Consider the following 11701-nt stretch of genomic DNA (forward strand, 5'->3'; position numbering starts at 1 on the left):
ACGAGTGAAACATGTCTCACTAAAAGGTGTAATGAACTGTTCCTAATAATAGAGTAGCCTATTATTTTTGCCATATTTGTCATAGAAAAGTAAGGACTATCGTGTGATGACGCCGTCTGCGTGTCGCTTCCATAGACATATAAATACCTATTTATAATATTTATTTTATATATATTGGGTATTTATATGTCTATGGTCGCTTCTAAATCGAACAGGCATTCAATTTGCATATAGTGCTTACGTCGGTAACGCGCTTGCGTTGCGGAACAGTACCCGGATGATGTAGTGTGCGTGACGTGTGACGTGATCAAGATGGCAGCGGTGTTTATCTCATTGCACTGATCGCAGAAATGAAGAAGAGTCATTTATATTCCACGCAGCTTATTTTCAGAACGGATTATATTCATATCTGGCTATTCTTCTGATTCTTCCGATTTTTGTTGTGGTCTGAAGGACCGCATTTTGAAGACAATTTAATATAAACATGGTAAAGCGTTCAACCGCTTACATTAAAAGCCTTAAACCTTCAGATGAATCTGCAATTCTTTGGTGCATGTTTACAAACTTTTGCTTCTAAAGATTCTATATTGATAACGTGTAGCGTATTTGTGAAGTAAATAAGCAGTTGACTGTAGAAGGACTGTAACGTTACACACTGACTTACCTTAACAACATTTTGAGCTTCATTTAACGTTAGAGCATTGTCCATGTTTTGAACATTTGAACAGGTCTGGATGCTGAGTTGTTATGCTTTATTTGTTATCTTTTTAGTCTGCCAAAGTGGACACCGTGGAGAGAAGAGAGTCGAGTACAACAAGCAGAAGTAGTTCTCACAGCAGAGGTGAGTTTCTCTCGAGCAGTGCATCTCACTTCTGGTCCTCGCTGCACACTTTCTATCTATCTCTTATCGCTTTTCATACGTTTGTTCACTTCGACCCTAAGTGAAAGTGAAGTGTAGCCAAGTATGGAGTCCCAAACACACACCGGGGTCTCACCTCAGTTGTGGGATTGAAGAGAGAGACGTAAATTCACCATTATGAACTGAATCATGTGTGTTAATAAATAACAACTGATCTGTGTTAGGAAAGAACATGTGAAGAACAATCAATAACCCTGAACGGCCAAACATGCAGGAATGATTTTTGCTTACAAACACAGTGTATATATTGACAGGAAGAGAAAACGAAAACCGGAAACGAGCAAGAAGCCGAAGCAGATCGTCCTCATCATCTTCCAGTTCTTCATCTTCCTCCTCCTCATCCTCTTCTTCACGGTCTTCATCCGGCAGTTCTTCATCACGTAGTAACTCCAGCTCTAATAGCTCAGGTAAGTTAAATAAATAAAAAAATATATAAAATGATGTATAATTTATCATTAAAAAAAAAGTCTTTAATAAAAGTCCGGCTTCACTCCCAAGGGTATATAGTCCGGAAGGAGGATTTTTGTAGATGTAAAACTTCATTATTTCACATACTTAATTAATAGCAAAAGGAAATTGAAATAAATTGATTACGATGATGCAGCAGATCTTAATAAGAGATGTCAATGTGTTTTGTGCTTCCACTGCTAGATTCATGCAAAAAACAAAGAAAGTCTTCAAAGAAAAGGAAAGAGAGACATGGGAAAAAGGTACCTGGGTCATTCATTTATTTAGTTATTTATATTCAGTTGAAGCTGTATAAATGTGTACTTTTGTCCAGAGCTGTCAGAATAAGAAAGTCTAAAGGGGTAATTCACACAAAAAATTTAAATGCTTTCATTTATTCACCCTTAGTGTTAAAATCCTGTATATTGATTTTTTTTTCTCACTGTAGAACACAAAAGCAAGCATTGTTAAATAATTTTACACATATATTGACTTGCAATGTCAGTGAGTAACCAGTGACTGGCCAACTGGCTAAAAATATAATACATATATATATATATATACCCACATTTTTGACACTACATTTGTGAAACCATTCCATTAAGAAACTTCTATCTTGTGTCTTTTATTATACATTTAAATTATGTGTGTCTCTGCGTGTGTATTTTAAAACTGTTCGATGTTCATTGATGAAATGTTGTTTTGGAATCAGTTTTCACTTATCTGATTTTGCTATTATTATTATAGAAAGGAAAGAAAGAGAAGACACGCAAGCGGAAGAAGGAAAGGGGACACAAAGGGCAGGACGACAGCTCTGGGCCTGTTCAGATTTCAAAGGTACTTTTTTCAACTCAACTCAAAACCTCATAGTGGCCATCACATTTTAGCAATGTTGTGCTATAGTCTCTTTGCTTCGGTTGATTTCTATTTTTATTAAACGTTTCTGTAATTGTTGCGAAGTTTAGTGATATAACAATTCCTTTCATCCCCAGTATCTTAAGGAAAAGAGGAAATCTGGCAAATACAGTATGATTTCTGGGAAAAAGATTAAAATGAAAGTGAAAAAGTCAAAGAAGGACAAGCAGGTGAGTCTTTCATTGTGCAGATAACGCATAAAAACACTAAAAAAACAATTACTAATTACACATTTGATTTTAAAATAAAGGCATGGAATGGATATTGTCCTCTGCTGATTTGATCTTTAATGATTGCTGGTGAAAATAGTGTTAGAATGAAACCAGGTTAACTATAGTCAGGTTAACAGTTTTGCACAGATCTTTACTCAACTTGCTTTTTTATTTAATTTCTTTTTAAACAGAGGGACAAAAACCGAGCCGAGCTGCTGGAGTTCTTAAACTCCACTTTCTGATCGAGTCCAGACCTGGAGCTGCAGAAACAGACAACCCTTTTTTTTAATTATTATTATTATTTACCTGATCACCACTCAGGGAAAGATCATTTTCAATTATTAATGTTGTTGCCTGATGTCATATGTTGACAATTCCTTACCATACATGCCATGTGGATGGTTGCTGTTTTCTTTTTCTTCTTTGTTTTCTTTTCTTTTCTTTTTGTATCCAGACTGCGTCCTGAAATCCTTAGATTTGATGTCTAATTAACTGTACTCCTTTTGAGAACTGTAGCATGGATGTTACATGTTACTGAAATTGTAAAAAATAATAATAATAATAATAATATTCTTGTATTCTAATTTTTAACATAGAAATAGAATCAGTCCAAATTTATTAGGATTTTTTTCAGAAGAGATTTAAATCATTTATGAACCGTTTTCGCTGATTTGCAGGGAGATGAAGGTTGTATATCTAAAAAAAACATTATAGATACAACATTGTAGTGTTGTTGTTCCAGTGGTGTTTCATGTTATCCCATGATAATCTGTGGATTTACTTTGTTGAGCCAAATGCAGAGGCGTCACTAGCAGCTAGTTAAAAGCTTTGTGAGTCACGTGCATCTGACTGTGCTGATAACAATACTGTTGAATAAATTTCCAGTTTGTGTCCTTTATTTTTTGGTATCAAATACATAAACATTTGTTAGAAACTGGTTGGAGGGGTTTCTAACTTTTGACAAAATCATTTAGATAGTTGGGGAAGTGTTTTAAGGTATGCTTGTTCCACACAGGATTTGTTACTGCATGAATAATAAATATTAATCTGCAGCATAGCCTTACAGTTTCGTCTGTCAACAGGCATTGGCTATATTATAATATTCATCAATAACTCTGCAAAATAGCATAAATTTCTGTAATATCTTCTCTATATATTCAAGTATTAAGGATAAATTCTTGACAATATTTGTGAAAGTTTTGATACTATCAGATATCATATATGTGAGGCGTTTGTATTAAAATATAGGATACCATGTCAGTTGTCTCAGAATCACAAACGCTAGAAGCAAATATGCATTCATCTTTATTTTCCAGCACATTGAAATTAAAACATTTATTGATTTTATACATTTACATTCTACAGTTACACTGATTAACTCAAATGACAAAGTAATGAAATAAAATGGATTGAAATGTTTCAAAACAACTCATCACTTACACACTTGCACATCACAAGCATCTCCACACCAAATACAGCACAACCTGTCGTGAAAAATTGGGCAATAGTTTCAAAAGTTGACCTGCGCTTGAATTTTTTTTTGTTTAGTTGTATCATTTATAAAACATTTTCCAACATTTTTCCAAAAGTTCACAAAATACATTAGGCAGCTGTACTATTTCAGAATAACTTGTCATACACAATGAAACTGATGGTGAATGATCAGGCATATATCTGGTTTCCTGTTTTAGGAATTACTGCATATATGAACATTCAGTCAAAAATGGAAAGTGTGGCTTTTGGAGCTAGAGTCCTTGTGGCAGATTTACTGATTCATGGTGATTTGCTTGAAAGAAGTTTTATTTCCCAACATCAACATACTTCTTACCTCCATACTTCTGGAAATAATAACACACTGAAAGTGAAGGTGATGCTGAATCCCACTCAAGCGTTCCCATTGATGCCCTTGTGCCTGAACTCTGGCATGCTCCACCCACGCTGCACTTTCTCTGTTGTCTGACCAAAGCCCTTCTCCACATCCCCACACACAGTCTTGACGTCTACTCCATCTTCCTCCGAGCCATAACTGTTTGATTTCAGTCCCAAGGTGCTGCCGAAAGGGTTGATCCGCACACGAGACTTGAAGCTCATCAGTGACAGGCTTATGGGGCGTCTGTTGTTCCACTGGTGGGTCAGACGCTGAGCCTCCTGCTCCTCGTGAACACGCTCAAGTGTTTCCAAAAGCACAGAGCGGAAGAGTCCGGAAACCTCCTGCAGCTCAGGCTCATTCTCCATCAGCACCTGCCGAAACCTGTGACGAGAGAAGAGAGTGTGGAGAGTCTAGCATAACACTTTTGTAAAAGAAGCATCATATGTTATTCATTATTTATACTATGTATATATATTGCTAACTTTCAGGAAACAATTTTAAGACATGAAGTCACAGCTGGAAGATATAAAGGAACATTTTGAGATATAAAGCCATAATTACGAGATATAGTGAGAAAACATGAGATTTAAACTCACAATGAAAGGTAAAAGTCATAAATGTGACCTATAAAGTTGCAATTACAAGAAACAAAGTCACAATTAAAAAGCAGTTACAAGGAATACAGTCAAAACTGCAAAATTTAAGTGACTGAGGAAGATACAAAGGCACATTGTGAGAAATTAAAGTTATAGTTACGAGAAAAAAAGTCAAGTTTGCAAGATTTAAGGTAACATTAAAAGATGTGTGGTATAAAGTTACAATTACAAGAAACAAAGTCACAGTTGCGAGATTTAGAGCACATAATGAGATATAAACTCACAGTTTGAAAATATAAAGGCACATATAAAGTAAAGTAACGTAGAAACAAAGTTACCCTTGCTAAATTTGAAGTCACATTGAGAGAAATAACATTGCAACTGCCGGATATAAAGTTGCAGTTACAAGAAATACAGTCACAACTGCAAGATTTAAAGTGACACTGAGAAATATAAAGTCAGAAATGGAAGATATAAAGGCACATCGTGAGATATGAAGTTAGAATTACGAGAAAAAGACTTAAAGTAAAAGTAAAAGATAAAGTCACAAGTTTGATGTATAAAGTTGCAATTACAAAAAATAAAGTCACAGTTGCAAGATTTAAAGTCAAGTTGACACAACTGATTGATATAAAGGCACAGTCAGAATTACAAAAAACAAAGTGACACGTATGATATACCAATTAGTGAAGTATTAGCAATTAATTTGCAGAAAAGTGTTCCCATATGATCCCAATGTGAGAATCCTGTAAGAACTGTTACTCATTTGTGACACATTTAGTACAGTGACAAAAAATAACCACTGCCTTTTTTATTGTAAACATTATAGAGTGAGAGGAGAACTATCATATGTATAGGCTCCTCAAGTGGACCTCAAGCACAAACTAAACTATTACTAATGTATTATAACATGATACACCTAGTGAACAGCATTTAACAGCCATTACCAAACTAAGAAATGAACCAAAAACATCAGCCGCTCGTTCCCAGGTGAACTGTCGCCTGTGGACCCTATGAGAGCAGAAAATAAGCTCTTGACTCTTCAGAGTAAAGCAGACTCTCAGGACCTGTGTGCTCTTGCTCCACAGACTAAGATGTTCTTAGGAAGTCTTAAGCTAGGTTCTTATCTTTCCAGTTGAATCATTGAATCAGTGTTTTCTTAATCTTCCTTCTTCTTTGTGTAATCAGTACAATCCTCTCAAAACTCACACTTTTTCACCTAGTACTCATACAATAATCATACACTACTATCTTTTTTTTTATAGTTTTATGTATATTTTGAATCAAATGTATATATGCACACACACACACACACACACACACGTTTGTTTTTGTGAAAAGTGGGGACATCCCATAGGCGTAATGGTTTTTATACTGTAGAAACTGTATATTCTATCACCCTTCACCAACCCTAAGCCTTACAGGAAACTTTGTGCATTTTGTGCATTCTGTATGATTTATAAGTGTTTGGAAAAATTGGGACATGGCTTATGTCCTCATAAGTCACCCTCTCCTTGTAATACCTGTGTCATACCCATGTCATTATACAGAGTTGTGTCCTGATATATCACAAAAACAAGAGCACACACACACACACACACACACACACTATATATATATTATATTTTAAAGGTTATTGGTGAAGTATTATGAAATTCACACACACACACACACACACACACACACACACATATATATATATATATATATATATATATATATATATATATATATATATATATATATATATATATATATATATATGTGTGTGTGTGTGTGTGTGTGTGTGTGTGTGTGTGTGTGTGTGAATTTCATAATACTTCACCAATAACCTTTAAAATATATTAGTTTTCTTCAAAAGAAAGTCATACATGTTTGTAATGACATGACGATAAGTAAATAATGGGTATGTAATTATAGTCCTCCCATAAATGAAAATTATGTCATCATTTACTCACACTCATGTCATTACAAACATGTATGACTTTCTTTCTTTTAAAGAAAACAAATATACTTTAAAGGGTATGGGTAACCAAACCATTACTATGGAATGCCATTGTATAGTTCATTTTTAGGTGAACTATCCTTTTAAATCATGGTTATAATGAGTGGGGCTGAAGAAAAAAAAAGTAGCTATGCAGTTGCTACCTGATCAGAAATGAACAGCGTCAGTCAGGGCTCATCTAAATCTGTGAGGTGCACATCCCGCGAGGCCTGTGTGTGATTTACAATTATCACTTCAGCAGGTTAGAGCTGCTTAGTTCACCTAGAGAAAAACAGGGCTGTCTTTGTGCGTTTCCTAGTACAGAGATCACAAAGACAGCTTAGTAAACTAATTACCCAGATCGCCCTCTCTTGAACCCGTGATAATGAACATCCTCATGTCGAAAACAAAACGTGCAGTGTGCAGCATCCAGCGTGTTCCTTTAACCCATCTGTCTTACCTTTGTATTGCCGTTCCACAGTATGATGGTGGTACTTTGCTACACAGGTCCTCGAGGCCGAGTCTCTCTCCTTGGCTGATGTCAAATGAGGTGCGTGGGGTGCTCATGAGCCAGCTGTAGTCCACGCCGCTCTTCAGCCGCCGATATTCATTGTCTCGCTCCCTCTGCAGCCTCTCGGCCTCCTTCATCTGCCAGCTCAGCTCCAGCATCAGTGTGTCTGTAACCACTTCAGACGGCTCACGTCGTGGGCTCCGATAGTACGGTTCGTTCCAGCTGAACCACGACATGCTCAGCCTTCTGCTGCTCACCTTCAATTTGACCTGTTGAGGTGCAGTGAAAGCCGTCACGCTTACAGAAAACAGAGCAATTTAAACAAAAGTTGGGTGTACAATATATTTCATGCCTTTGCTTTTTAACATAAGCTTTGGCATGAAGTGTTTGAGAGTGTAAACATGTTCTGTGATGTACCAGGGTTAAAGGTGAGGTCTACTTTCAGCTTTCAGCAGTTTTGGGTCCTATTGACTTCTGTAGAATTTAAGTACAATGGAGCCCGAAAAATGGTTTGGTTATCAACATTCGCAGCAATGCCATAGAACTATTTTTGGCTCCCTGATGAACCTTTCATTAAACAGTTGCTAAAAAACATTTTAATAATCTAAAGAACCGTTTTCCACTATAAAGGACATTTTGTAGAATGGCAAAGTTTCGGGGATGTTAAAGGTTCTTCGTGGAAACACAGATGCCAAAAAAGAACCTTTAATTGTAAGTGTGTTCTTCAAAATATCTTCTACTGTGTTTCACAGAACAAATAAAGTCACACAGGTTTGGAACGACATAAGGGTAAGTAAATGACAAAAGAATTGTATTTTATTTCTTGGGTGCACTGTCCCTTTAAGGTTATTCTCATTTGCAACATCATGTCATTGTTGGGGCTGAATGTTACCAAGCCTAAACCTCAGAGCACAGATGCTCTCTTAAACACCTGACAGACACCACAGCGCTGAGCTCTCGGCACATTTCCAGCACAGAATCTGTCTGTTTTGATCTGAATTTGTGGAGGACGCTGACTCAGGTTTTACCAGACATGCGGTGGTAACCAAACACAGTACATAACCGTTTATTGTACAAAAGTAAACATGCGTTTACAATCTAACACCTTTTTAGAATCAAACATTTCAAGCTTCTAAAACTAAAAGTATTATGCTCATTGTTCACCTGTTACCACTGACATCACTGTAAATCACTGCCAATGACTGTCAAAATACAAAGAATGACATCTCAAAACGTGCTGAATTCGTTAGTTTTGTGTTTTTTATATCAATATTGTCTTCCTCTACATCCATCCACCCACTCCTCCCCCGTTTCATCACTCCTTTTCTCAGCCCCCTTACCTTTAGAAGTGATCCAGTTGTCCTGTACGGCTTTCAGATGTGTGATGGCCCAGGTCACATTTCCTCTTTGAGAGTGCTCTGAAGTGCCTTTCTGTTTGCGGTTGCTATAGCGATGCTCCCCAAGCCTATTCTGCCACATGCATCATCAGCTGAAAGGCAGACGGGATGAGGGCAGAAGAGAGGGGGAGGACGGGTCATGAGCTGCATAAACAGATTACCAGCATGTGTGGGCTATGAGGTCACGTGACTAAGATGAGATATCTGGTACTTATTTTCTTTTCGCCCATTTATGCTTAAAAACGATTTGAGAGCATGAGCTTCAAAGCAAGCGCTGAAATCTGACCTTTTGTTCAAAGAGAGCTCATATTCTGATTGTCACAAAGTTGTCCTTGTGAACAGGTTTAAACAAATTATAAATGCATAAATCAAGAAATAAAAATCCTATATTAATTTGAAATTATTATTAGTTTTTCATTTAAGATATGTTGATATGTTTCCAGACATGTTTTGTGTGACCTAGAAGCTCGGCAGTGGACTGGAGGACAGCAGATGGAAAAGGTTTAATCTAAGCAGATGTCTCAGCTTAGCAGTAAAACCATGACATGCATGAGGCCTGTCGCTCAGTTTTGTCTCTTAATGAGTCAAACACACTCACACAGCATACTGATGGTCTATTACGTCTGCTGAAGATTGGGTCTATAGTGTAAGTTTCTCAATAAGAAGTACTTGTTTATTGACCGTTCAGACTAGAGCTGAATTACAGTCAGGCTTATATTCAGGAACAAATGGCACTATTACTCGTGTGATATTAGCCTGCTCATAATCCTAGTATAAGACAAAGACGAATTCCAGTCAGAGCGTTGTCATTGATTCTCTTCAGAAGTTAGAAGTGTTAATGTCTTGTTTCCTTCCTCACGTTCACGTTCTTCAGATATAAAATCACTTAAGACTTTATTTTCATAGATATGATCAACTTCTAATCACTTCTCCTTTCTGAGAGACTGCACAGTTCATTTGCATCGACCGAATCAAGGTTTAAACTTTAATATGGAGGTAAATCAGTAGCTAAACTCGAGAGGTTGAAAATCTGAATGTGAGAACTTGTCATATTAATATTTGTATTTGTAAGTTGACATTTACTCTCACAGCTCTGATGTGAAAAGCTGAATCTTTTAATTTGCACACATAGACAATGATCAAAACATCCGTGTTTTGAATTGGAAGTTGAGAATGAATAGTTACAAATGTGTAGAATGACATTCACACAAAGACAATAAGATACACAAATGTTATGTTTAAATAGCCTACATTCATAGTTAAATATTTAACAAAATTAAAGTAAGTAAAATACATAAAGCACCAAATAATGTTCAGTGAAAACTGTGAAGTCATTGTAACAACTGTCACTTCATGACTTATTGATTTATTATTGTCTAGTGTTCCTTGTGGCTCAAGTGGTAGAGCATTGCATTAGCACCGCAAGGTTGTGGGTTCAATTCCCGGGAAACACAAGTTAGGTAAAAACTGTAGGCACTATAAGACGATTTTGGATAGAAGCATCTGCTGAATGCATAACTTTAAATTTTAACTTAAAACTTCCAATACATGCAGATCTGGAAAGACAACCGCAGTAACTGTTACACTGTATAGATTCAGCTTTTCACATCTCATCTGTGAGAGTAAATTTCAACTTACAAATACGAATGTTAATATGACAAGTTCTCACATTCTGATTTTTAACCTCTCGAGTTTTGCTACTGTATTACCTTCATAGTTTAACCGTAACTTACCATTACAGAAAAGCCTCACCCATCCCCAACCTAAGAAACATGCTTTTCTACCTTCTCACCACTAGAGAGAGACTTTGACCAGTGTTACTCAGCATATATTGGAAGTTAAAAACTGATCAATAGTAAATCAATATGTCATGGAGTGACAGTTGTTCAGTTTCCACTGAAAATTATTTGATGCCTTATGTATTTTACTTACTATAAGTTTATTAAATATTTTACTATAAATGTACGCTGTTCTTGTACTAAAACACTAAGACTGTATTGTCTTCAATATATATAGTCAGTGGTAAACATTTTTACATGTTTGCATGCATTGACAAATCTCACTACATATGAGTGCATTAGGGTAATTTCTTTAAAAGAGGGACATGGAACATGAGAAACAGTTCACAGAGAGAAAGAGTCGAATCACAAGTGTGGTGTGACTGTGAGTCAGATCTGTGAGGTGACTGTATCAAATAGCAGCAAAGATGTTTGTATTGCAGCACAGAAGGCATTGTGCTGCATTGCTTTACTCTGATGTCAAGACCTGAAAGTCATTGAAGAATGAAGAATTACCTAGTCATCCAGTGTTTCTCATTCGTAAATCTTTGAGAAAACACGTGTCATTGCTATTCAGAAATAGCACATTCATATACTTGTAAACATTTACAATATGCAAATCATAACTATTCACATTAATAATAGCATTTTGGGGGGAAATAAAAAAAAAGAAGAAATAGAATAAATGAAATGATAAAACGAAAAAGGAAGTGCTAGTACAGATCATGTGAGATGCTTGTGCCGGTGTTGGGGGTTTCCAGCGTTTGCTTACACAAGTGTTTTTAATAGCCTTTGCTCAAGGACCGATTTCATCCGCTAAAGTGTTTATGATCCTGGACTGAACATTTGAGCTTTACCACACTGCTGATTGATAATGGGAAGTGATTAGGAACCTGCACATTGATCAGTTATATGTAATTGATAATGTAAAGCTTTATGTTAGCTTTTATGGGTTTTTAAGGAATACTTTTCCCACACTCAATTCCTTAATCACACTTAATCAGCCACATGTCCAGACCTGTCTGCCGTTATCTTTTTTGTAGAACATGAAAGCAGAAATCTTTACAAAACC

The 11701-nt window shown here is 36.3% G+C and overlaps 2 protein-coding genes across 2 annotated transcripts; one reads left to right on the plus strand and one right to left on the minus strand.

Annotated features, from left to right (window-relative positions):
• Window positions 1–266: 266 nt before the first annotated feature.
• LOC113063398 (pinin-like) lies at window positions 267–3391 on the plus strand. The gene is made up of 7 exons (XM_026233758.1): window positions 267–487; window positions 772–841; window positions 1174–1326; window positions 1571–1629; window positions 2114–2203; window positions 2359–2451; window positions 2685–3391. Exons 1-7 carry the CDS (start codon window positions 485–487, stop codon window positions 2733–2735), a joined length of 519 nt encoding a protein of 172 aa, XP_026089543.1. The 5' UTR covers window positions 267–484; the 3' UTR covers window positions 2736–3391.
• A 391-nt stretch (window positions 3392–3782) lies between these two features.
• On the minus strand, window positions 3783–8948 carry LOC113063397 (protein RD3-like). Its single transcript, XM_026233757.1, has 3 exons — window positions 8795–8948; window positions 7404–7723; window positions 3783–4744 (listed from the first exon to the last, which is right to left on the minus strand). Exons 2-3 carry the CDS (start codon window positions 7688–7690, stop codon window positions 4378–4380), a joined length of 654 nt encoding a protein of 217 aa, XP_026089542.1. The 5' UTR covers window positions 7691–7723; window positions 8795–8948; the 3' UTR covers window positions 3783–4377.
• Window positions 8949–11701: the final 2753 nt, after the last annotated feature.

This window comes from Carassius auratus, chromosome 45 (genome assembly GCF_003368295.1).
Source record: "Carassius auratus strain Wakin chromosome 45, ASM336829v1, whole genome shotgun sequence".
Classification (NCBI taxonomy): Eukaryota; Metazoa; Chordata; class Actinopteri; order Cypriniformes; family Cyprinidae; genus Carassius; species Carassius auratus.